Source organism: Cryptomeria japonica, chromosome 8 (genome assembly GCF_030272615.1).
Source record: "Cryptomeria japonica chromosome 8, Sugi_1.0, whole genome shotgun sequence".
Taxonomy (NCBI): Eukaryota; Viridiplantae; Streptophyta; class Pinopsida; order Cupressales; family Cupressaceae; genus Cryptomeria; species Cryptomeria japonica.
The window spans coordinates 140,068,879-140,095,746 of record NC_081412.1 but is presented as its reverse complement, the minus strand read 5'-3'; the positions used below and the strand labels follow the sequence as shown (position 1 = coordinate 140,095,746).

Here is a 26,868-nt window from a genome sequence, read left to right as displayed (position 1 = left end):
GACTATAGGGTTGACTCCACGCTTGTGATAGTGACCTAGGACATAGAAATAGTTAGCTTAAGATACGTAACATATGTATTGGGATACATGCATGAATTGACATAATTATTGAATGTATGCATGCGAGAGCATACATCTATAGATAAGGTATATGCAAATATATGGAGATAGGTAAAAGGTTAGGGAAGTAAGACCCACTTCAAATAAGGTTGCACCATTTTTGATATGAACATGTATTAATCTACTCTCTCTAAATAGGTAGAAAATTAAATGAAAAATGACATTAGTATGCAAATTCCACCATTACAATTACAATTATTGCTAGCACAAGTGTGAAAATTAAATAAAAAACAAATATATAATAATAACGAAGCTCATTATTCTTTATTATATAGAAGTAGATTATTTATGTCCATATTGAATGTTGTCTTTTGTATTTCTAGCAAATAGTGTAGACACATGGATAGTTTGGTTGATTTTATTTTCATCTAGAAAGAAAATATAAACTTAATTTTAATAGAATTTCTTTACAATGTCTTATTTAATAAGACCTAAATGTTGAATTTTTTTATTACACTAAGAAAAGATTGTAAAGAAAAATTATTATTAATTTGAACCTTTATTTTTTATGGAAATCTAGGCATATCAATTTAAATAATTTATTGATAAAATTTATGTCACATTAAATTTTAAAACTTCAAAATAATCTTATAGAAATACACTAAAATTGATATTAAAGAAAAATGTGAATTTAAGAGATACCTTTTATAATTTCCAAGTAATCTCAAAATCACCAAGAAATTATGTTAAATTATTAAAAAAAATAATAAAATAATAAAATTTTAAACTTTAAAATTATTTTATACAATAGATATCAAAATTGATATTATATGAAAAAATAGATTTAGAAGAGACCCTCCTCTCACATAAACTTAAAATTTCACTTATTGCTCTTATATATATAATATAATCTATTTTTTCTTTATATTTTTATAATGGTCGTCTTTTTTCTTATAATTTTTTAATTTTATTAATTAGTAAACTAATCTTTTTAAAAGTTATATTTTTTATTTTTGTATTGAAGAAGATTTAAATTCAGCATCTTCTAAATGCTACAATATGAACTTTGTCATTAAATCAAATGCTTTTCTACTATACTTTTTAACTTTCCAATGTAAATAACAATTGATAAAAAGATATATTAAGAATGGTTGTATTTATTTTCAAACTTATACTCAACTCTAAAGAAAGAAAGTCAAAAGAATTTATTAAATACCCATCAACCTCCATTACCCAAATGAGTAAAGTTCAGGGAGGTTGTTGCACAACACAACTCCTCAATTTAACAACATGCTTTCTGGTTAAGAGTTAGCCACGCAGAAATGATAAATACCTATATAACCTGTTTTAAATATAAAAAATTGGATAACGATTACATATGCAGCCCTCCTACGTCGAAATTATGAGGAAGACATTTCCCAAGACGTTGCAGGGGGATAAATTTTCGCCTATGACTTGAATTTAATGTCAGTCCTTTGATAGCTGTGCAATTCCTCCATTTATGAGAACAACATGCAAATCATAAAATCCCTTGAATGGTTGGTATTATTTTACAAAGTGATGTGACATATTTTAAAAGGCAACAACGATAGTCCGATGAACCTATTGAAGAGAAACCCAACACACCACCAAACTCACTGGATGGTAATGAATGCACATGATTCACCTGCTCTTGGTTTATGTGCATCTCTCTGCCATTTTCAGATTTGCAGATACATTTCATGGCAGTTTGACTTGATATTCCATGCTAATTATAATATCATAGGCCGAGTTGGTGTTGCTTTCAGCAGCCATGGAGATTCAATCAACTGCACCACCTGTACAGGCTTCAATCAGTCCTCTCAGCCAAACTTTGTGGAAGAACACAGCCAATGCAGCAGAGATAGGATCTCTTTCTGCATATCTAACATGGGTCGACTTGACTGTTACTGCAACAGATGCCAAAGGGGACTCAAAGAGGCTGCTGAGAGGATTGACTGGATATGCAGAGCCTGGACATATTATGGCTGTAATGGGGCCTTCTGGATCAGGAAAATCCACCCTTATTGATTCCTTGGCAGGTAAACACGATTAAGAAAATAAAATCTAAATGCCCACAAGTGTTTCTTCTTCTTCTATTTTGGGTTCAATGATATGAATGAGTAGATTACTGTTGTTGGAATGCTTACCAGGGAGACTGGCGAAGAATGCGGTGATGTCTGGGAAAATTCTAGTCAATGGGCGAAAGAGAAAGCTCACTTATGGATCAGCTGTAAGTAAAACTTATAAATTAGAAACTCCAACCATATGTTGAGAGTTCAAAAAAATGTCATGAGACAGAGATGAACTGGTTTTTAGCCTTGTTGAAGCCAAATCAGTCTGAACTACTACCCAAAATATATGTGTGTATCTAGTTGGTAAGATGATTGGAAATCGGTATGGAGTATTTATCATAGTGCATCAATTTCTTTGAATTATAATAATAATTAAAAACGTTGGGCACAAGATCTTGTGGGAGAATACAAATATGGTATTTTCTGCAATGAATTTATATTGTAATTTCATGAATTAGAAATGAATTATCTATTAATATTGATTCCAACTTCATTACCCATCTTTTACAAGTAGTTATTCACAAAACCCATATCATGAATTTGAATGGTTACCATTAGAGCCACTGCATATAGATGTATCATTTGTATAGATTGTTGATATGATGTACAGTTACACTGGTTTGGATGACTTAAATAAATGTATCCATCTGTTTAGGTGTTCACAAGTTGGTTTGGTCTCAAGGACTTCCCAAAATCAGAAAAATCAGTTTGTCACTTTGTTTCTATGATGTTAAGAGTAGCTGATAGAGGTGTATCTATTTGTTTTAGTGGTCTGGTCTGAAGAACTTATTATAATGAATCTAACAATTTTTTTTTTAAAATGATTTTTAAAGTAGCTGAGTGTACCTATGTGGTTGTGAGCATTTTCAACCTTAACTATTGGACATAATACTTTGGGTTGAACAATTGGTATGGTTGGCAGTGGCTATAATTATAACTCTTCTTTTGCAGGCATATGTGACTCAGGAAGATGTTTTGATCGGAACATTGACAGTGAGGGAATCAATCTATTACTCTGCCAATCTGAGGCTTTCTAATAAATTGTCTAGGGAAGAAAAAAAGGCCATAGTTGAAGATACTATTTTAGAGATGGGCCTGCAAGATTGTGCAGACCGACCTATCGGCAACTGGCATCTGAGAGGCATAAGCGGAGGAGAAAAGAGAAGAGTTAGCATTGCCTTGGAGATATTGATGCGTCCTCGCCTTCTCTTCCTTGATGAGCCCACAAGTGGATTAGATAGGTAATAAGTAGAAGGCTTATAAACAATCTGCCCGTTTAATCTTTAAACCTCTGCCAGATCACTTTTAGAAAATGGTGGATGCTATGTGAAGTTGTAAAGAAGATTATGAAGAACTAACAAACCTCCGAATTCCCATATTTTTAAAATTTTGTTTAGACCCTGTGTAAACATTTCTCTAGTATAGGCAAATAATTCCATAGGTCATAGAGAGTCTTTCTGATGCTAAATTTATAATTGCATTTATGCTGATTACAATTACTGACACCTTCAATTGTTTTTGTGAAGTGCTTCTGCATTTTTTGTGGTGGAAGCTCTCAGGAACTTAGCACTAGATGGCAGAACTGTGATAGCTTCCATCCATCAACCCAGCAGTGAAGTGTTTGAACTTTTTGACCAGTTGTGCCTTCTTTCCTCTGGACAAGCTGTATATTTTGGTGATGCAAAAATGGCCCAGGAGGTGATTCTACATTCCTCTATTGGCATTTCATATATATTTTGCAATGCTTTAATTTGTTGATGATCTCTGAGTCATTATTTGCCTATACTACTCCGGTACTCACAGGTGACTTTATGTTTTGGGCAGTTTTTTGCACAAGTAGGCTTCACTTGTCCAAGAAATCGAAACCCAGCCGATCATTTCCTTCGTTGCATTAATGCGGATTTTGATAAAGTGAAAGATGTACTCAGGGGATCCTTCAGACTGACTGTAATTACTTTTACTATGCTGTGCTCTTTGCTTAATCTCTTCAAGTACATGAAGTAATCACATATATCATAACAAAGATTAAATGTTGGTTTTGACTTTCACCTAATTCTCCCAATCAACAAAGCAAACCCCAGTACAATTCCAACTCAAGCACGTTAATTATACAGTTTTCCCCACAGTCAAGCAATCTTAGCTTGCTTTTCCTGTTTGAAAAAAGGAAACATCTTGATTTATCAACCATTCACTCTAGAGCTTCCATCTCTTTCATTGTTTAAGCACTTGGAATTTCCAATTTTCCTTGTACTAATATGTAGGGAAGCCTATGATCCTTCCTACTAATATGTACGGTACTGCTATACCATTTCAAAAAACCTAAGCAAGTCTTGTGCCTTCTCAACCATTAATTTTCGAGCTTCCATCTCTTAATTGTTAAAATACCTGAAATTTTCATTATACTAGATTACTAATACTTAGATTATAGAGTTTTTGAACAGTCAAGCTCACTTAGCTTGCTGCAAGTTTGCATAAAATCTAACAAGCATTGTGCTTGATCAACCATTCTGATTCATATTGGAGTTTTCATCTCTTTTGTTGTATTAATTTTAAACATACTTAGGTTCCAATTTTTCTTGTAAATACTAAAACTAGATGGGTATACTCCATAAATTTTATACATCTAGCTAGGATTGTTATCAGCTTCACATGTTCAGTGCCTTTGTGTTTTTGGTACAGGAGATAATGGATGAGGTAGCAGAAAAAGACCCTCTACTCAAGATAAATTCTACTCAAGCTATAAGAATCTTGACTGATGCTTACCAGTCATCTGAGTATGCTATGATAGCTGCAGCAAAGGTTCATGAAATCTCACAGACTGTAAGTTTGCTTTCGAACTTTTCTCCCCTATGTACCAAGCACTGATCTGATATATCTCTTTTCATTATGCTTATCATATTTGTTTTCTCATTTATGCAGAAAGGAACAGTTATAGAATCCAAAGGCAGTCAGGCTTCCTTCTGGGTGCAATGCATAGCTTTGACTACAAGATCCTTTATTAATATGACCAGAGATATTGGTTATTATTGGTTGAGAGTAATAATATATATTTTGGTGGCACTTTGCGTTGGAACCATCTATTTTGATGTTGGAACTGGATACACAGCCATCCTGGTGAACATTTCTTTTTCAAAGTTGTCTGCTTATAATATATTCTCCATGGGCCTATCCTTAAAGTAGTTTGTTCAATTGTATTTTCCTGGTTTAATTCTGTTCTGACAGGCTAGAAGCTCCTGTGGTGCCTTTGTATCTGGTTTCATGACCTTCATGTCAATTGGAGGGTTTCCTTCATTCATAGAGGATATGAAGGTATGATTTCTGAACTGCACTGCATACCGACACTCATTGCTGAAATACTGTACAGCTACCATATGCAACAGATAGATCTCATTTACCCACAAAATAGCACACAAACCCACCCAGTACAACTACCAATCTACCAAGATGTCTATTTTGAAGAGACACAAACTTGGTTGCAATGTACAGCATTTCAGTTATTATAAATAATTTATAAGAGTTGATAATTGGTTAAAGGACATGAATTTTTTAAATTTGGCAGTTAGAAGGGAGAATGGAGTATGAATAGTTTCAAACTTCAAAGGATTGACTCATGATCCTGTTAAGTTTTTGGTGATCAGATTATATTTAAAAAATTATTTGCCAATGAATTAGTTTCACCTCTTAGGACAGTATCAACACAGTTCAAACTATGAGTTCGATCTGCCCTATTAATGATGATCTGCTAGTATACAGAGAAATCACGCCACAATGGGCGAACTCAATCTGATTGTAGTTTGTGTGATGCAGACTGGGAGATGACAGAGATTTCACAGAACAAAGAACACGATCTGCAGTGAAATACGTAATCTGCCTGGGCCTTCAATTCGATGTATAGCTAACACGACCTGCTGTTAGTGCTGGATAAATCCTATATGCTAGATGTGTAGATGTATTTATATCCTTTTTATCTTCTAATCATCGATCTGCAATGGAGGGAGAGACCGATTCTATATATATAATAAGATTGCCTTTCCAATCATCACAACTTTCTTCAAACATCACGTCTCCCCCCTTGGATCGGTTTTGTATAGATCAACACGTCTAATGATAATAGTTAGTTAATGTGTTTATCATTGCATCAATTCTCATGTTAACCGATTCATTTATAATATATTTCAATTATTATTTTATTCTAACTAATCGGTTACACTAAATTATCTAAGGCTGGTTAGGCCAATGTAGACGGTTAGTTGACTAAGTCGACTTAGAAAGATACTGGTCGAAGCTACCATTTCAACAGACCCTGCATAAGAATAACTGTTTAACAGTCAGTCTAGAGGTCAGATTTTTAATTCTTTTACTCAATTACCATTCAGTGAGGATCTTTTATCTTTGCCTAGTATAATCTTACATAAGCAAGTCTCACACAAACATGATTTTAAGACAGATCTTTTTAGTAAAATGCTTTTTTAAAAAAAATTAATATTCTAGGATATATGGAACTTCTCAATAGAAAAGAGGAACCCTTTTTGTTTGCTTTTCAAATATAGCTCCTCTTATGTTTGACCTCATTACAAAGCTTGCAGCAAACCAATCCTCATGCACTTTCGCCATATAAAACATGGAAGGGAAGGGCAAAGGCGTGGTGGAGGTTTTTCAAGATAAATTTATTTGCTTGTCAAAGGTAACTTTATGTAATAATTTTTTCAAAATATTTTCTAATATTTTATTTTATTGTTAGTTACTCTAAGAGAATATATAATATCTGAAATTTCAGAATGCCAGGTGGAAGATCAACTATATATATATATATATATATATAACAATAATATTGGTTGTCTTCTCTAGCTCCAAATATCTTAATCATTTTTGTTAGGTTAATCTTAATAATATAAAGAGGTTTGTGGTATGCATTATTAATAAGTGGAATGGATGGAGTGGTCTGTTTAGATTGTATTCCCATAAAGTCATCAAAACCAAGAGATGGTTTATTAAGTTAGTTTTCTTCATGTACATCTTCCATGGTGAGATTCAAATAATTAGATTGGGTATGGTTGGAGAACGGTTAGTGTAGATTTGAAAGTTTTGATTAGGAGGAGAGATGAAATGGTCAGTCCCATTGTTTACACCTTCCACATGAATCATATTATTATGAACCATATCTTGGATTTTTTCTCATAGATCCACACATTTGCAAGTGTCATGTCCCTTTTCTTTGATAAGTACGAACACTTTTGTATTATGACCTTTTGGCATGCAAATGGATGTATTTATAGGTTGAATAGGAGGTAGAGTTACCATGTTAGCCCCTAACAAATGTTGCAATATTACTGCTGCATGGAGGGGATCATGAAGCTTGGTGAATATTTACTTAATAGAGATGACATTAGAGTCCGTGGAAGATGGTATTTGCTACTTAGAATGATATGATGGGTTTGAGGGAGGATGTGAAGAACCATATTTGAATGCATTTTCTTCCATTGAGATTTTAACTCTCGCAATATTTCAACTTTTGCACGCAATTCCATATAAATGTCATGTAGCTTTAAGTACATATTTTCTTGAATGGTAGGAAGTAGATTTTTAATGGAAATCTGTGAAGCCCATCAGCTGTTATTTGGTAATGCATTTTGGTGGACAAGGATTGAAAATGAATGACGTAATCATTAGTTCTTTCATTGAATCCTTGTCTGCATTCGAGCAAATCGGAGAGTCAGTTTAAGGCCAATATGAACATTGAAATGTTGCACAAAGGCATTAGCTGATTCCAAATATGAGTGTATCAAACCATGAGGCAATGAGTAAAGCGACTCAAGAATTGTAATCATTCAATGCTTTTTGAAAAAGAGTTTCAAATGTGTATCACAGTTTGCATTTTACCAGCCTCGTAATAATAGTGTCAATGGAGAAGGAATGGTTGGTGGAAGTAAACTTGGAAGTGGGCACATATATAATGATTGGGTGTATAGATGGGTTGGGGAATGGCGGAACGATGGCATTGGATGTGAGAATAGGAACTGTGAGAGGATTAGTCGCAGTGGGAGTTATGGAGGGTGGATGAGAAGTGAACATGGAGAAGTAGCACTGGGATGGAAAATGTAGGAGATGAGGTTTGAGAGTGGACAATAGAGGAGTAAGCTTGAAAATGTGGATGGATGGATGTATCATTAGGATAGATTGCTGAACTTAACTTTTGGCCTTTTCCTTGAAGCACTTACATTCATTGATTTCGTCATGGCAGTGCTTTAAAGGGCATCAACTAGACCAGCGGGATTCGTATTAATATCAATGTGAGCATTTGCTTACTATGAGCAATACCCCTCTTATCCATGGTTCAAGGCCATTGTTGTGTTTAACCTTGGCCTCCTCCTAAGCCGAAGGTGATAGATTGTTTGCGATTGGGGTACACAAATCAAAGATCGAAAGAGATAAGGGAATCAAAACAAAAGAATGTTCAGATCTGATATAGAAAATCAGAAAATCAAAGTATCAGATCTGAAAAATTCATAAAAAGGGAAACTATATAAGAAAAGTAGAGCGGTTCAATTAAATGGGTTTTCCCTGATGAAGATAAATAAAATGTATTGTCTTCTAAAATTAAATAAAATTATATTAATCTAAAGCATTAAAAGGACTAATGCACACACTCAAATCAGATTTTAGACAAACATAATTGAGCTGAGTCACTAACATGACAAGTAATGGAAAAATTAAATGAGAGTATAGGGATTGCTTAGGTTTTTGACAACAATGGTAGTGGATGTGATGAAATTAGACTGTAGATGCACTCCTAAATTGTTCCCTGATTGAAAAAATCGGACATGAAATGCCAATTTTTAAGTAGATAAATCTCTAGTTCCTGGACTGTGACTAGATGTGAGCCCCACTGCAATTCTATCTTTCTCTTCTGTAATTGTGTCCTCCCTGCTGTGATCTTGTCTCTGTCAAATGACTGATCCCAATTATTTTGTCTCTGATGCAAGAACTGGATTTTGCTAAAGATAGTGTTAAAGAACACAAGAACACCTTTGAGGGCTTGCTTTGTTAGTATTGAAGTTTTAGGCTTCCTTGAGCCTATGTCAAGCCCTTTTGTTTGTTGTTTCTGCAATTTGTGTAACAAGATTCAGTGTACACAAACTGCATGATGTATGATACAGGGTGCTATTCCAAAATTAGGTTTACTCTGATCTGAATTCTCTTAGAATGCTCTAGGTTTATTTAAATGAATGCTATTTGATACTTTAAAATGTCCAAGGTGCTTGCCTTCATACATGCAATCCTAGCTGCTAGTTTGAAAGATTTCATGCTCAGGCTAAAACACAACAGTTCAATTTTGGATGGGAGTTGGATTAGGAAAATGAAATTGGGATTTGAAAAAGGTAGACATGATCGTGCCAATGATTTTATCTAGGAGATAGAATCGCAGCTGCTGCAGCTGCAATTCTGGCCAACTTCAATTCTAGCCATGGTGGCAAATAGATAAGATTTGAAATAAGCCTGGACCATGGGTTGAATAAGGTAAGAAGGTGGGATAGAGCAAAGTTCAGTCAGCTTGTGTACGAAAATGTGCTAAATTAAATTCCAGAACGACACAATTATTGACAAAACTAAAATAAGAACAAAACAAATAGACAAAAATGCCTGAGTATGCACTTCTGATGCAGGAGCATCCTACCACATGATAGGCAGGGGAAGACTCGTGTGGTGACTGCAGAGGAAGAGTAACGCACAAGAAAAAAAATCTGAAAGTCTCAAGAAGAATGTGTAACAGAAGGAAGGGGAAAGATGATGAAAAGCTATGATTGGAAAAGGCATTGAAGAGGTTGCAGATTTGACTTCTTTTCAATTTGAAAACCAATCAACTATGAGAACGTAACGGATTGAGGAGGAATATAAGGTGATGATATCGGAAAGGCTTTAAAACTTCTATTCATGCCATCGACGGATGTTGGAAATGAAATGGAGTAGAGTCAAAATGCATTCAAAATAAGAATTGATGACAGAGTAGTGGATAAAAAGAAAGAGTGTGGGGTGTAATGGCTGCATTAAAGGAAGGAGAAACCAATGGGTAGATGAAAGAATTCTATCTAAGAAGGATATAGGTGTCGGCTCATATTTTGATCATGGGGAATAGAGGGGGAACTTTGGGGTCAGAGGTGTTCGACCCAAGGCCAGGCGTTGTGGGATGGCTTCGTGGTGACGTGAGTATTGGTCTGCATAGAAGAGAGGCATGGGGTGCGTAGCCAGGTGTGATTGAGTAGCTGCGTGGGATCAAAGCATGTGAAATTTTGGTTAATAAACAGCAGGGAGAAATGTGGATGAATGTGGTGTGGCAGTCTGACAGAGAGAAAAGAAGAGGCGCGGCTTGTATGGTTAGAGACTGCTAAAAAGCACAAGGCATTGTGAAGTGAGGAGAAACCGAGAGCTTGAGAGAGTGTAAGGGAGAGTAGTTTGAGAGGCCAATGATGGCCCAAATGTAATTATAATCTTTGCAGATTAGAATGTAGTGGTTGAATGAATAAGATTATTTTCATATTGTTGCAATCCATAAAATTTGATTGTGAGTTGGTGTGGCAAGAGTAGGTGTCCAATGCATCAGTGGTATTAGAGCTGGAGTTCTTGAGTGTGCAGGTAGAAGCGCCAATTGGAGGCAGTTTGCACCAAAACCTGAGGGTTTGGAGTGTGAGAGATTTGTTGCATGTGTACATGCAACTTGCAAGAATTTTTTTTTTTGAGGGTTTGAGGAGTTGAGGATTTTGTGGGTGTAAACAGATGCTGAATGTGAGGCAGTTTACATGTGCGAGACTGAAGGTTTGAAGATTTGTGATGATGCTTTGTGAGGCCTTGAGAATGGAAAAGAGAAAGAAAAAGAGGCCTTTTGTCATTAGATGGATTCTTAGGATTCCTGGACTTGAAGGAAAATTAGAGAGAGACTTTGGAAAATGAGAGAGAGAGAGAGAGAGCAAGAAGAAATAAGAGTTGGAATGATAGAGTTGAAGAAACAGGTGAAAGAAATAGATGAAGAGTTGGAAAGGAGAAGAGCCCTTCATCACAAAAGAGGTGATGGTGATTTTTATTATTCTAATGATGTTTCGATTGCAGGAAAGAAAGAAGATGCAAAAGAGCGTCATGTATGTGAAACCAAAGAAGAAGAAGAAGAGGATGAATATGAAGAGATTGATGAACCTGAAGAGCAAAGTGAGAGTTATCTTGAAGAGGTAACAACATCAAGTGTTGCAGATTTGAGCAGTGCAATAGAGAGCGATAGTGACATCATATTTAGTCATAGGTTTGAAGATGAAGGTGTGATTGAAGAAATACTTGAAGGTAAAGGTATAGAAGACATAGTAGTTTTTGTGACAAGCCAAGAAGATACTCAAGATGTGGAAGCTAAGATGATGCACTTCGAGGGTCCCTTGTTTGATGAGCAGATTAATGAAGATGAGGATGTCATCTTGAAAGAGAAGAATAGAAGAATCAATCGCTTCTTGGAAGGCGAATTTGAGAAGAAGGAAGATATTGTAGTTTGAGAGGGGAACATGTTGATTTTGCTAAAGCTAAACAAGAAGTTGAAAAAGATGACTTGTTGATGTGTATTGAAGCAGTTGGCAAACAAAGGGATGAATTCATTCTAGGTAAGACAAGGGTTGCCACAAAAGGTGAGGTTGAGTCAAATCTTATCGATTTCTTTCATGTGAATGAGAGAAAAGGTAGAGGACATAATTGCAATAGTTGATAACTTTGTTGAAGTCAAATTTGAGAAGCTTGATGAGGAGGTAAAGTTTTATAAATTTTGTAACAAAGAATTTAAGATGTATTTTTGTTTTGAAGTGAGTAGAAAGGAGGATAGTGAAATGACAAGGTGGAATACAAATGTTGCATGAGTATGTGGAAGTTGTGAAAGATTGTGCAGGTGAAACTTGGTGGAGGTGGTCAGTTTGTGGTGGATTCAAATTTGTGAAAGAGGGGAAGATTGGAGAGGATATTTGGTGGAGGACATCAGGTGATGGTGGGTTGTATCCCATGAAGGAAACAAAGAGAGGAGAGAACCATTGGTGGAGGTGGACGGCGCATGGTGGATGCCAATCCATGAGAGGAGCGAAGAGTGGTAAGTAAAGATGCAGGAGGAGTGTGACAGTTGTTCCGATGAGATGCTGGAAGAAGAGGAAAAAGAACTAGTTTCATGTGCAATTGTCACAGCGATGGAGTTCGCTGTAGATTGTTTGCAATCTCAAAGGGTGATTCTATCACTCAACTCCTCTTTTGTGAGCAGGTGCAAGGGTGTTTCACTTCCAACAGTTTGATGGGTTGCTCAATGATCCTTTGGTTGATCCTAAGATGGGTGGTTTTACTTCTGTGGAGCCTTTACCTGGTGTGGCTGTACCTAATCCTTAATGGGATGTCCTTGCCCCAATTGGCTCTTGTCCCTCAGATTTTTGCTTCCATGGAGAATGCTCTCATTGGGAGGTTCTCAAAGTTTCATCTGAATATAGACTCTGTTCATAGCTGGGCTTGGAAGAGATGGACTGTCATTGGTCGGTTGCAGGTGGCTGCTATGCCTAATGGGTTCTTTCTATTCTCTTTCCAAAACCTTGAGGAGAGCAAGGGTGTTATACTTGGTGGGTCTTGGTTCTTTGGTAAACCTATCCATTTTTATGAAAAGGAGGACTGTTGGATTTGAAGCATCCAAGGAAAAATTCAACTGGGTCTCTAGTTGGGTAAGGCTCCCAGTGCTTCCTCTGGAATACTGGCATGAAAAGGTCTTTTGAGGTATTGCTAATGTTCTTGCACGAAAGACATGTAATATTTAGTTGTTGCAAGATTTTGTGTGTGTTGAGATTGGTAATCTTCTACTAAAACCTATTAAGATACATTCCAAATTGGATGTTTGGGAGCAGATTATTCACTTTTGAGTTTTCCTCTTTGGCGTGCTTTCATTGCCATAGAGTTGAACATTTTTTGCACTCGTATCAGGTTTACTGAGATACCCTTCCTTTTCCTAGGAAGACTTGTATTGAATGGAATATTTTGGACTTCCCTAGTGTAAGCCCCACAGAAAAATCTAAGTTGAACATTTTTCCCACTCATGTAACGTTTACAAAGATACCCTTCCTTTCCTTTCCCCTAGGAACACTTATATTGAAGGGAATGATTTGGACTTTTAAGACTCACAAAAAATTCTAAGGGGTCTCCCCTAAGGGACAATCAAGATGCTGCGAGCCCTTTGGTTCAAGATTCCTCTTTGACTCCTAATAAGGGTTTGGATGTTGAGGATTCTATTGAGGTCTTGAGGGGAGCCCCCTCAAGGACAAAAAATTCTAAGACTCACAAAAAATTCTAAGGGGTCTCCCCTAAGGGACAAGCAAGATGCTGTGAGCCCTTTGGTTCAAGATTCCTCTTTGACTCCTAATAAGGGTTTGGATGTTGAGGATTCTATTGAGGTCTTGAGGGGAGCCCCCTCAAGGATTAAATCATCCACCCCCTCAAGGATTAAATCATCCCAGATTTGGTGGATGAGATTGACTCTTCAAAGAATCGTAGAATGACCCATTGGGCCAAATTTCATTTCAGAACTCCTTGATTGGTGTGGCTGTTTGTGCTGTTGTTTTGCTGGGGCCTTTAAAGGGCTGTTTGTGCTATTGCTCTGCTGTTTGGTTTTGCTGGGGCTTTTCTTGTCTTAAGGTCTGATCCATTGTGTTTCATTCCTTGTTGCTGTGGCTTTTTTTGGTGGCTCACTGTAAGCTTTTGGTTTGTTGTTGTTTTGCTATGATTATCCTGTTAGCATTTTGTGAAGGGTTTTGGGTGCCCTTCAAAATCTGCTTCACATTTAATCAAAAGAAAATAGACTTCTGAATAAAATTCATATTTACATTATTCAAAACGGGGGTGCTAAAAGACAATTTTTTATTTATAAAATGGAAATCAATTACCAGAATTTCTTATGTTTTATTGTAAAATATATGATTATATTTAGTTATATGATAATATCTGCATGCCGTCCGTTTGATAGCTCTGGAGGTTTTGATAAAAATTATCCTCCAAAAAAATTCAAAATTCATTCAAATTGGTGGTTGCGTGAGTTGCAAAACAGAAATGTAAGAGAACAAACTTTCTACAATATATTTAGCTGGTTAAAGCTCTATGCTGACAAACTTGAATATCCTATACAGGTATTCCACCGGGAAAGGCTCAATGGACACTACGGAGTTGCAGTATTTGTCATTGCAAACTTTTTATCTTCGTTTCCATATTTAGTAATGGTGGCAGGCTTTTCTGGAACCATTGTCTATTACATGGTGAAGCTGCATCCAGGCTTTATCCACTATGCATACTTCATTCTGGATCTCTTTGGAACCATTGCTGTGGTAGAAAGCCTCATGATGGTCGTGGCTTCTTTGGTCCCCAACTTCCTGATGGGGATAGTAACAGGAGCTGGTATCATGGTAAGCAACAAATTATAGTATACTTTTATTCATAGATTTATATGAAATTATCTTTTCAACGCTCGTTGGAGATGATTAGATTGCTCTTACTTTTTAAACTTGTATGGTTGTTTCTCGTCTGATATATTTGCAGGGAATTATGATGATGACTTCTGGGTTCTTTCGTCTATTAAATGACCTTCCTAAGCCTGTCTGGCGCTATCCAATATCCTACATAAGTTATGGTTCATGGGGTTTGCAGGTACATCTTTCAGAACAAAATATTCCATCTTAAAATGATTTAAACCTCTTAATTTTCAATATAAATATAGACCTAATACAGGTTTTGAAATAAAATGATGCAGGGTAGCTACAAAAATGACTTCCTTGGCCTTGAATTCGATTCACTAGTACCTGGAGGCATGAAACTTAACGGCGAGTACATAATTGAGAACGTGTTTGACTTGAGCCTGAATCGTTCTAAGTGGTGGGACTTGGCCATAGTTTTCCTCAATATAGCAGTATACAGACTCCTGTTTTTGGTTATATTGAAATTTAACGAAAAAATCACTCCTTTTATTCGTGGATTATTCAACAAGTATGCTGTAAAACGCCTAAAAAGAATGCCATCACTTACATCTCAAGCGCCTCCCCTGTCTGCCCAAACCCAAAACTTTTCTCCATTCCGCTCCCCCTTTCGCTAAATGAGTGAGCATGAGCATTGAGAGTATATTTTAGATATTTTTTATTTATTTTTAGCGTTTGCTCAAATATCTTAAAAATAAAGCTGGAACAAATGAATTGTTGATGCATCAGATAACAATGTAACCTTTCAATATTGATATTTTCACAATCCAAGCCCCTGCAGGTTTGCAAAGATGGAAAATTGTTTGGACACCATTATTATGTAAACAAGCAAACCTTACGTTTGTTTTATGCATCAGGATACTGTGTATTATGTATCAGGATACTATATTTGTAAAATATCATGGCGTTAAAGTTTCTAAAATCCTCTCTGAGCAGTGGTAAATTCAGTCTTACTTTATTTGAACATCATCTGGTTCAACGGTCAAACAGTTATTTACAATTTTATATTTTTTTTAATATTAAAAAGTGGTAAATATTGGACCTATTTTTATTTATCAAATTGATCTTTGACTATTTAACTGTATGATATTTAAGAGTAGCCAATCCAGTCTTATTTCATTTAAACATCATCTGATTCAATAATCAAACAGTTATTAATTTCATCTATATCAAAAAGTGGTAAATATTCTATCTATTTTTATTTATCAAATCGATCTCTGACTGTCAAAATGTATATATTATTTCATTTAAACATTGTCTAAATAATCAAACAGTTATTAGCAATTTCACATCTTCTCTATATCAAAAAATGATGAATATTTGACCCATTTTTGGTTATCAAATTGATCTTTGACTGTCAAACTGTATGATATTTAAGAGTGGTGAATACGAAAAAAATATTTTAAGAGATAAAATCATATTCGGTTCTGTTGCATGGAATTTTTATTAAGTTCATTATGTTTTTATGATCAATTGTATAAAATGAGACCTCATACATGCGTGCACTTGGTTTCGGCTTGGAGGTGCCAAAAGGAAAGATAAAAGCAGTAGCTATTCATTTGATGTCCAGATTGGCCAAAGATCTTGGTCTAATCGTTCAGTTTTCCCTTCCTACCAGAACTGGCAGATGGTTGAGTATAATAAAGTTTACTAAAGAGCTATATTACAAACATGTACACGCCATGAAGAATGAGTGGTTTGCAAGCATTCTGAATTATTCAACCTAAATTCCAAATAAAAAAAATCTTGGTTTAGTGTTGGGTTTCTCTATTATTTGCTAAGATCCTCCTGTACGCTTTAGATAGTTCTCTCTGAATTCTTGACTAGATAGCTTTATCCTTGTTATGAATGAAAATCTGATTAACCAAGAGGGCAAATCTATTCATAAAACAAAGGCTATTAATAACACACGAAACAGTAAAGCTTTGATAACCAAATGCCTATTACCACCATATAAATTCAAATCTGCTAGATCATCACCTTGCAACTTTAAACCTTCATGCATCATGGAACATCAAAAGGAAGTCTCATTTTACTTGAGCAGCTGCCCTATTCCCTTCAGAGGTCTACTCCATCTTAAAGCTTCAACATTTGTGTTGTCTCTCAACCTCTTCTCCTTCAGTTTGATAATGCGTTACCGTTTCTATCCAGTCCAGGTAATAGTCTAGGTGCCTTTGCACCTAGATCTTTTTTAGTCATTGAGTATTACTCAACTGATTGTTTGTGTTCTTCCTTTATTCCATGGAGGTGCGAGGGATCAAACAACTAGTTTTAGGGGATGCATAAAATTGCTACTGATTGTGTAACCATTAAATTGAGTGACACATTTAGATCACCAGTCTATTTAGTACATTGCTATTACAACTCCCGAATGCCTAGAACCATCTTTCCAATGGTTTCAGTTACAATGACAGAACTTACATCTGTCACCACCTTCAAACCCTACTTTTAGTTTATGTTTTATAGCACTTCCCATTTACAGCAGTGATCTAGTTTTCAATTGCTTGTGGGGGAAGACTTTTTCCATTGCTTTGCAAAATCTTCTTTTACATGTGCCCTTAATACTTCTCACCATTGGCCTTAATACTTCTCACCATTGGCATTAATTGAATGATTGTCATAAAGACATCATTTATGCATGGAAACACTTGTCTAAACATCAAGAATCTGAAAATCTTTCTATATACACATAAATCTGTCCATTTAATTAAATGAATATTTCTTATTTATTTGATTAAAAATCCATTAGCTATCAGTTAATTAAATTAAACATTTAATTAATTTATCTTCAAATATTCTCCTATTAATTAAATAAATTATTCAATTTATTTTAATTAATTAATTCAATCAAATTCACAATCAATTAAATGAATAAATCATATTTATTTTATTTAATCTCCTATTCCTCTTTTAAATAAATTAAATAAAACATTTATTTAAATCATTTATCCCCCCCACTTGCATTTTCCTACAAATGCAACTTGCACGCATTTATTTGTTGGCATTTTTTATGTTCATGTTGTGATTGTCATTGATGGATACACACTTGCATTAAGATCCTCTTTATATGTATGAGTTAGAGCACAACCGGTATTTGTTCCAACCGGTATGTTGTAGGTATGTTGTATTATAGTCTTTAGACTATTGATGTTTTGCAGAATGTGTTTTCTGGTCTGAAGCGGCATGTTGACCCCAAGCGGTTCGTGGATACCAAGTGGTACGAGGGAGCAAAGCGGCATAACACATTCTTACCAGTTTTAATTTTTGATTAACCGGTAACCGGCATTTTGTATGAACTGGTAATACTCTATGATGAGTTACCAACCGACATTTTGTGATGAGTTACCAATCCACCGATTGTTTGACGGTGCCAACACACTGGCGGTGCTTTTTGTGTCGTGTTACTGAGTATGTCTAGATTCATTGAACCTAGGAAATTGAAATGTAATCCTATTGGACTGACATGAAATCAGATTCCTTTAAAAGGACATCATGTCTAGGGTTTTTTGGGTTGTTGTCGAAAGGGTTTATGTTGTTGCTAGGGTTTACGGTGGTTGAGGAGTTGGAAAGAATATGAATGTGTAGAAGACTGAAGTAATGCAGGAGTGCATTAAGAACGAGCTATCAAGGATCTAACCGAGTAGTCTGTGCTATTAGATAGATCAAACACTTGTTGATTACTCACATCTTTGACAAGTCTGTAGCCCTTAACCGGGTAGGCCCAAAAGCCTTTTGTAAAATCCTCTAACAAGGTGGTTCACCTTTGTGAATCTAAAATCCTCTAGCAAGGTAGTCCTTGATCGGACTTATCTCCTAACAGAGATTGGAATTCCTAACAGGATCTGTTCTGGTGAAGAACATTGTAAGACCTTAACCGGTCTGGTTTCTATTCTGCAGATAGTGACTTGTGAGTTCCATCTCACCGTGGTTTTTCCCATTTGGGTTTCCACGTCAAATATCTTGTGTTATGGTTGTATTGCTTTTGTGGGTGAATGCTTTATTTGCATTTTGGTTTGCATATGAGGTAACCGATCTGTCTGTTTAACTGTTTTACCGGTTTATCTTTAGATTGTTTAAGTGTTTAAGTGCAGTGTTTTTTGGTATACTAATTCACCCCCCCCTCTTAGTATTCATCATTATTGAAATAAATTAATTTATTTTAAATAAAAATCCCATTTTCCCTCACCCACCAAATCCACTTGCATTCCTAAACCCCCTTTTAGATTCTTCTAACCCCATCCTAATTAGCCTAATCCATCCCCTAATTATTGTCACATTCCTAAGCAACTTGGAGTCACTTCTCAAAGACTTCAAAGTCTTTGAAAAATATTTAATGCTTTGTGTGTTCAACAATTTAACCTCCAAAGTCTTCCAAAACCACTAATGGCTCTTACATGACCATTCATGGCTCTTACATAACCATTTATGGTTATTTCAACTTGCACTCATGTGTCTCCTCAAGCATTTATTGTTTTGACCATGGTTATCCCTTTTGCCTTTGCACAAGAGTTTATCCATTGGATAAAAGCTTTATTCTTTGAATAAAGAATTTATTCACTCAACCCAACCTTAACCTTGACCTTAACTCCCAAGTTAACTCTCAGGTCATGTCAAGCATTTAATGCTTATTCCCTCCCCTCTCAACCTATCTCACATTGACACTTGTCAACCAGAGATTGGGTTGAAAGCCCTCACATGGATCTCAAATCAGTGAATCCTGACCTTTGTTGAGATTACTCAATCTCAACCATCCATTGTTCCATTTTACCTATAAATAGAGCTCACATTCCTCATTTTCAAATCCTCGAGCATTTAGCATTCATAATCATAATTCTGAAAACTTGTATGCATTTAAGCTATAGTGAATTCTAGAGAGCATTTTAGCATAATAAACTCATATAATTGTCATTTTGGTTTAAAATAATCATCTTAGTATCTATAGCATCTAGTATTAGCTTTTCATTCACATTTAGAGCAAATACTTTAATCTCAAACCTCCATAAGCATCCATAGTGCAAAAAGCTGCTAAGAGCTACACTAGTCTGGAACTTGGAGAGGAGAGGAACAAGGAAGGAGAAGCTACCAACATGGTAGAGAGCATTTGGAGGAGCTTAGTTGCTTTTTGTAGATTCCTTAAGCTTTCTTTTTGCTTAGTAGTGTCTTTCTTGATATGCTTGCTTATGATAGTTTTTAATTTATGATTTTCTAACATCTAACAATTGACTTTTTTTGTTTCTTGTTCGATGTTTGTTTATCCTAACCCTGTCTTTTTTGCAGAGAATCATTTGGTGAATCCGACGTGAATTCAAGCACCCAAAACCTTTTCAAAAAAACCAACTAACATGTTTGAATGTTGAAATTGACACACAGGTCGCGCTTTAGCGCTTTTGATCGCGTTGTAGCGCTATTGCAACTTGTTATTCTACCGCTATTGTCTCAAGTTTGACGCTATTGTGCTTGTTTTAGCGCTTTTGTGTGTATTTTAGCGCTTTTGAGTTTGTTCTAGCGCTTTTATGTTTAATGTCAAATTCTTCTTTTAGTGTTTTTGTTTCTGTAAAACGTGTTTTTGGTTAACTAGCGCTTCTGTTTTCACACAGACTAGCGCTATTGTAATAGAACATTGTAAGGAAGGCCTTGTAACCGAAAAATTGATTTATTTTAGGCTTGTGGAAGCCCCCCTTAGGTGTGGATTTTACTAACTGTTTGCTTTTTGTGCAGATCTAAAACTCACTTTCTCAAAATCAAAATTTTGTTTTTGATGTTTTAAAAATTGAACAAAAACAACTTTTCTTTTCTTTCCAGTTAGGATAATTTGTTTTTGGTGCCTTAAAACTGAACAAAACAAACTTTGTTTATTGCAAGTTTAGGCTTAATTTTTCATTTGGTGCTTAAAATCAACAAGACAAATTTATTTCTTGCATCAAACTTAAGCAAAAATTTACAATCCACACTTCAATTTTTGGTGCAAATAAAATTCACAACCAACTTGTCTCAATTTTGCAAAAGCGATTTACTTCAAGCAAACGTGCCTTTTATTAAGTTGACCGGGATTTCATTTTCCTAGTTACTTAAACATATTGCCTTTGAAGTTAAAAAGAACATCATGGTTGTTGGAGCAACATCTCCAAATTAGATAGAAAATCATTGCAATGACAAGTTAAAAAGAACCGGTGCTTTTCGTGATTGACACACTTGTGCAAAAAGTTGGTCGAGTGGTCCTACTTCTAACACACACTATCCTCTCCCTTGGCTTTCGTGGTCCTAGGTGCAAGAGAAAAGTGTTAGTAACACTCAATTTTTTTTTCTTTTTAAGAGAGGCCTGCCAAGAGACACGTCACTCTTGGGAACGACCTCGTGCGGTAAATCCTTCGAGCTGCTATAGAAATCAGGTGAGAGCGAAAGTTGTAGTCTTGGGTATAGCTGTTCCTACAGTGTAACTTGCCGAAAGGACAAATGGGCCCCACCACAAGTTACAAGGCTCTTAAGTGAGTCACTGTAGAATGAACTTATGTCCAAAGACATCGAAAATGACTAAACACCTTTAAGTAGTAGCCCACCCGTTCTATTGATTGAGGATATTTGTGATATAATTCAGTGCAAGAGCATAGATGGTTTTGCTCCCAAGATACTCACCATGCATATTTCCTTGAGTAGAAACATAGCTTTTTGAAAAGTCACTTGTGGCTTGATGAAAGTGGTGACTCCCCCATCATAGGGATCATCTATTTGTTATGCTCGTGCAAAACTTAGTATATCACATCTTTACCTGCCACGACGAGATTCATAAGATATGTAGTACTAAAGTCGAAAAAATATCAAGATGTGGGCTGAATTTATCGCAACTGGCCATTTGACCTTAGGGATACAAAGTGTTTGAAGTGTTTTCATTTTAGTCAAAGACCAAAGTACAAATTGAGTCGACTTCAGGCTTTGGAAAGAAAAACACCTAAAATACACTTAAAGGAAAGGGTCATAAAAAGTCCAAGGATTGGGTTGATCTAGACCCATACTCATTTGTGCCTTTAAAGGCAACATTCTTTTGTTTGTGTGCTTGCTTTGTTTTCTTGTCAAAGAAACATCATAGAATCCAAAAATCAGAACAAGTATTCATCCAACCAAACATTTTTCAAAACAACCAAAAAGATCAAAAACAAAGAAAAGTATCAAATTTTATAACCATTCTTCACATCCCGAGAAAAAAGAATCTTCATCAAAACATCAACTTGAAAAGAATACCATTGAGCTCAAAGGCTTTGATCAAAAGGAGGAAATTCTTCTATCTAAATAGACAAATATTTGTCTCTCATATAGCTTTTCTACGTCACATGCGTCTCTACCTTCAAGGCAAATCAAACGAATTTGATCCAGAGTCATTAAACCGCAGAGCTTTTATGCAATATAGAGCTTTGAGTTATCACAAAAAATAAGGAGGCGAGATCAATCCCAACTTCTTCCCAGACATTTGTATCACATACAACGTAGTTCGAGAAATGCCACCAACGCCCGAAAGAGAAGAGGTAAAATTTGTTCCATTTGTGACACAAAGCTTTTATTGAAGTTAAAACATTTCATCCATTATCTCATTTACACACCATCTCATTCATTTTCAACTCTCAAAACATTAAAGATGTTCTTGTCCTAAGTTCTCTTTTGGATATTGCTTGAATCAAACACAAAACATCACTTTTAGATTGTTTCTACATCTAGGATAAGCTCATCCTAAGAGACATATTTACGCAGGTTAAAACTAGTTTATGAGTGAATCCTCTCATTACTAGGTAGTTAAGTCTGTAACACATCTCAGATTTCTCTAAACCTTATCACATCAAACCTTATAAAAAACAACAAGCAATTCAAAGAAGAAAACTTTGGTAATATCTACCTTTAAGTGCTAGAGATCCACATGCAAAACATCACACCAACCATCGATCTTTCATTTCATCAAAAACTCATCATCATTTTCACCCAACTTCAACAAAAACTCATAAACAAAATGGCTCATACCCGATCACTGTCAAAGCAACGAGAAATAGAAATTGAAGAAGAAGAGGAGGAAAATATCAATGAATTTCAAGAAGCACTTGGAGGAAATGCTAATGACGAAAACCCAAGTACTCCTACTTCTGCAACAATAGAAAGGGCTCAGCACAACCCTCTCTTTAATAGACTTTTTGACGAAATACTCAGGAGCAATGCGGATGCTCACTTTTTAAAGCTTGCTCAAGAAGGAGCCAAACTCCCCTCTGACTTTGATCTTGCACAACTAAGACAAGCATCAGAACGACAAAGTCACCAAGAGGAAGAAAGAGGTAGAGATCCCATCAGATATAACATTCCTCGAGGTAGCCCACCTCCTCCTCCAAATGACATAGAGATGTTGCGGCAACAAGTTGAAAATCTCACCCAACAACTTCGTAGTGGTGTAAAGACTAATCAATTTTCACTCAATGACATTTGTCCCTATCCCTTTGATAGGAATCTTTATATGCCACCTTTTCCACGAGGGTTCGAAACACCCAAGTTTGAAAAGTATCGAGGAAAAGGAGATCCTCGCGATCATGTCAGAGAATTCCATTCAGCTTGCCTCAAAGTGGCATACGAAGATACGTACCTCATGCACCTTTTTCCCCAAAGCTTGGGAGGAACAACCACATCATGGTTTTCCTAACTACCAGGTGGCATTAGGACCTTTGAAGAGCTAGTTCAAAAGTTCTTGGCACATTACTCTCATAACATTAAACGTGATATCACCATGGCTGATCTATGTAACACTAAACAAAAACCAGGTGAACTATTCTTAGTATTCTTGCAACGATGGTGTCAAATGTCTAGCAGACGTTCTCTTCAGTTACCTGAACAAGAACTAGTGGAAATATTTATTTCCAAGTTAAATGAAGAAATGGAATTTCACCTGGATGTCAAAGACACAGACTCTTTCAATGACATGATCACAAAAAGTTTAAAATGTGAGCAGACTTTCATCAAGAAAGGACTTATCAAAATCTATAATGAACCAAAGGATGGTCCTCACCCATGCTTCAATAGTGACAAACCAAGCTTCTGGAACAAAAACAAAAATGTTGTCAACGACGGGGTTGTGGATGCAAGAACTATCAAAAGTGCGCAACCTGTAGTTTGATTTGCAGGACAGAATCCCCCACCTCAGACTAACACAGTTGCTCCTCCAAATCAAGGTCGTATCACATCTCATGATGAACCTAGACGTCATCAACAAAAACAAAAGCGAACATACACTCCCTTAGGGGAACCCATCGAAATAGTATTACGACAACTGGTTTCTCAAAATCTGGTAACTCTACCCAAAACATCAAACTATGAACCTCAAGTCAACCTGCATGGTGGAAAGATGCTGAACATTGTGATTTCCATCAAGGGAGAGGACATAAGACAAGCAATTGTCACATATTGAAAGATCTTATTCAGGGTCTTATTGACTGAGGTGAAATCAAAATCGAAGGACATGACCCAAAGACAACAAACAATGATCATCTTATGTTTAAAAATCCACTTCCATCACCAAATCAAACGGGTCCTTCTACTTCCAGGAGAGGCACTGATACCACTGATTATACGCAAGCCGCGTATAATTACACTGTAAATTACCTACATGATGCCAGTGAACAAATTGCAACTATAACCATCAAAAATCCCAACTCCACTTGCAATGCTGTTACACGTCGTAGCAAGATTACCATTAAAGCAACTCCACAAGGCACCCCATCTATCCCAAAGTAGTATAATCTTGTGGAACAATTAGACAAAACACCCACACTGATATCTATCTTAGAGCTATTACACCTATCTCCATCCCATAAAACAATCTTGGATCAAGCTCTCCAAGAGGGGTCAATCCCTGCAAACCTAAATACAGATCAATTCCAAGCCATGGTTGGAAGTCTAAAGTCATCACCTTGTCTCACTTTTTCCGAAAGTGACAACTCTTCCTTCCAGCAACCTCATAACGCCTCACTACACATTGAAGGATTTATCAACCAGCATAGGATCAAGCGAGTCTTGATCGATAATGGAGCTTGCCTGAATATTTGTACACTACAATTGGTCACATCTTTGGGATATGCCATTGAATCCGTAGATCCTCGTAAGAAGATCACAATCAAAGCTTATGATGATGCAGAGTGTTCATCCAAAGGAGCTGTGGTACTACCAATCCGAGTGGTAACACGTCATCTATCAAGTTCTGGACCTTCCTTTGCCATACAATTTATTGTTAGGAAGACCTTAGATACATGCCATGCAAGCCGTTCCATCCACCTACCATCAGTGTATCAAGTTCCCACATAACGGTGCAGAGATCACAATCCTGGGCGATGCAAACCCCTTTGCATATTGTCATAATATCAATCATCAACCAGAGATTACCGTTCCTAACAATAGAGAAGCCATCTCCTCCACATCATACATAAGTCCAGCCTCTCTTGCCAATTCAAACACCACTACACCTAAGCAAGAAAAGCTCATAATGAAAATAGCAGAGGAAGGTCCTGGGGAATACAATTTGAGTCAACTCTTTTGTGTGGGACAAATGCCCACTTCTCCTAGAACACATGGAAAACCTCAGCGGTTACTTCAAACACCACTGACCACACCAGCATGTACTTTGACGTCTTTCATCCTTGGGAAGAGTCAAGAAGAAGAAACCAGAGATGAGGACTTAGCGGAATGGATCTATAAAGATCCCATCACCACCGATATATTTCAAGCAACACTTCCCACGGATCAGTATGACAAAGGCCTCCTCATTATGCAAAGAATGGGTTATGATGGTCAGAGTGCTTTGGGACCTTGCAAACAAGGAAGACATGAACCACTGCTGCCAAAATTAAAGCCCAAGGATAATACAGGCCTAGGCTTTCAAAAGGAGATCTTTTCTAAGCTCAGATTGAAAGGAAAACCCAACAAACCACTATATCAGCCTATTGTAAAGAGGACACCTTTTATTATAAAAGCAGCATCAAACACCATCGCAACTCCCCCACCGAGGCTCAAAATCCCAACACAACCGCCTATAATACCAATCATCCCACCAATCAAACCAGTGATCCCATCAGCAACAACAATAACATCAATAGCACCATTAGCAGTAGCAACTATATCAGAACCCATAGTAGTATCTACGACACCAGCAGTTCCAGCAGAAGTAGCAGAGTCAACACTACCAATACTCCCCGCATCGGATTCATTGATCCCCATCATCCTTCCTGCAGCTCCGATCATTTCATCTACAAAGGTACATCAACCGATCACACCTGTAGTGTTTAACACAAAGGACATCCCACTATGGTATAGTAATCGGATACTGGAAAGTGATTCAGAGACCGACTCACATGAATGGGAATTTGATTCCATCCAGCTTAATACTTCAGATGAGGAAGACACATCACTACCTCCACCTCGCAAAGACATCCCTATTTACGGAGAAGCACAGATAAAGACCTCTTGGGTTCCCGAGTTGGAAACTTCTTCCACATACCCTATGTCACATCCTACGCCTGATTCTGACAGAGAGAGTACCATCAACAACCTTCACCACAATGTCTTAACCCTCAGTGACACATCTAATGAACTTAACCTAATCGATGAAGTAATGCCCATTATCCATCCTGAACTCATCGAATGGAACTAACCTAATCCCCCATGTCTTGACCATTTCCAAAACGATGAGGTGATCATTGACTTTTTGGAACTACGGGATAACATACCAAGTAGGGATCACAAAGCTGGATTCGCCATAGAACTTAATAACGCAGTGTACTTCAGGGCGGATGCCAAACCTTTCAGCTGGAAAAATATAACAATAAAACATGGATCTTCGAGTGAAAACCACACCGTGGCACTGTTTGATTCAACAAAAGTAAAAAGAAAGAGCGTATCCAATGGTGAAAACCTCTCTGAGGCGTTGGAGGATGAAAGGTTTGACATTCTCCCTGCTAATACACAATGGAAACGATCAACGATTCTCATCGAGGAAACAAAATAATACAACGTGGGGACTCCTGAAATTCCTCACCACATACATCTGGCATCTCTTCTAACTCTAGAGGAATAACCTAAGTTTGTAGAGTTCTTCCAGAAATGTCAGATCAACTTTGCATGGTCATATGCAGACATGCCTGGGCTTGATCCTGATTTAGTCATGCATCACCTCACCATAGCAGAAGGAGCCA

General features: G+C 36.6%; 1 protein-coding gene across 1 annotated transcript; it reads left to right on the top strand.

Annotated features, from left to right (window-relative positions):
- Positions 1–1,489: 1,489 nt before the first annotated feature.
- LOC131032291 (ABC transporter G family member 11) lies at positions 1,490–15,707 on the top strand. Its single transcript, XM_057963223.2, has 11 exons — positions 1,490–2,120; positions 2,232–2,311; positions 3,105–3,394; positions 3,680–3,851; positions 3,978–4,100; positions 4,833–4,973; positions 5,073–5,267; positions 5,376–5,462; positions 14,324–14,596; positions 14,730–14,837; positions 14,941–15,707. Exons 1-11 carry the CDS (start codon positions 1,853–1,855, stop codon positions 15,277–15,279), a joined length of 2,076 nt encoding a protein of 691 aa, XP_057819206.2. The 5' UTR covers positions 1,490–1,852; the 3' UTR covers positions 15,280–15,707.
- Positions 15,708–26,868: the final 11,161 nt, after the last annotated feature.

Bases quoted from the DNA above. Each gene is read 5' to 3' on its own strand.
- LOC131032291 (XM_057963223.2), top strand. From the start codon at position 1,853: ATGGAGATTCAATCAACTGCACCACCTGTACAGGCTTCAATCAGTCCT. The intron at 3,395-3,679 runs GTAATAAGTAGA...GTTTTTGTGAAG, and splicing joins CCCACAAGTGGATTAGATAG to TGCTTCTGCATTTTTTGTGG. The intron at 5,268-5,375 runs GTGAACATTTCT...CTGTTCTGACAG, and splicing joins CTGGATACACAGCCATCCTG to GCTAGAAGCTCCTGTGGTGC.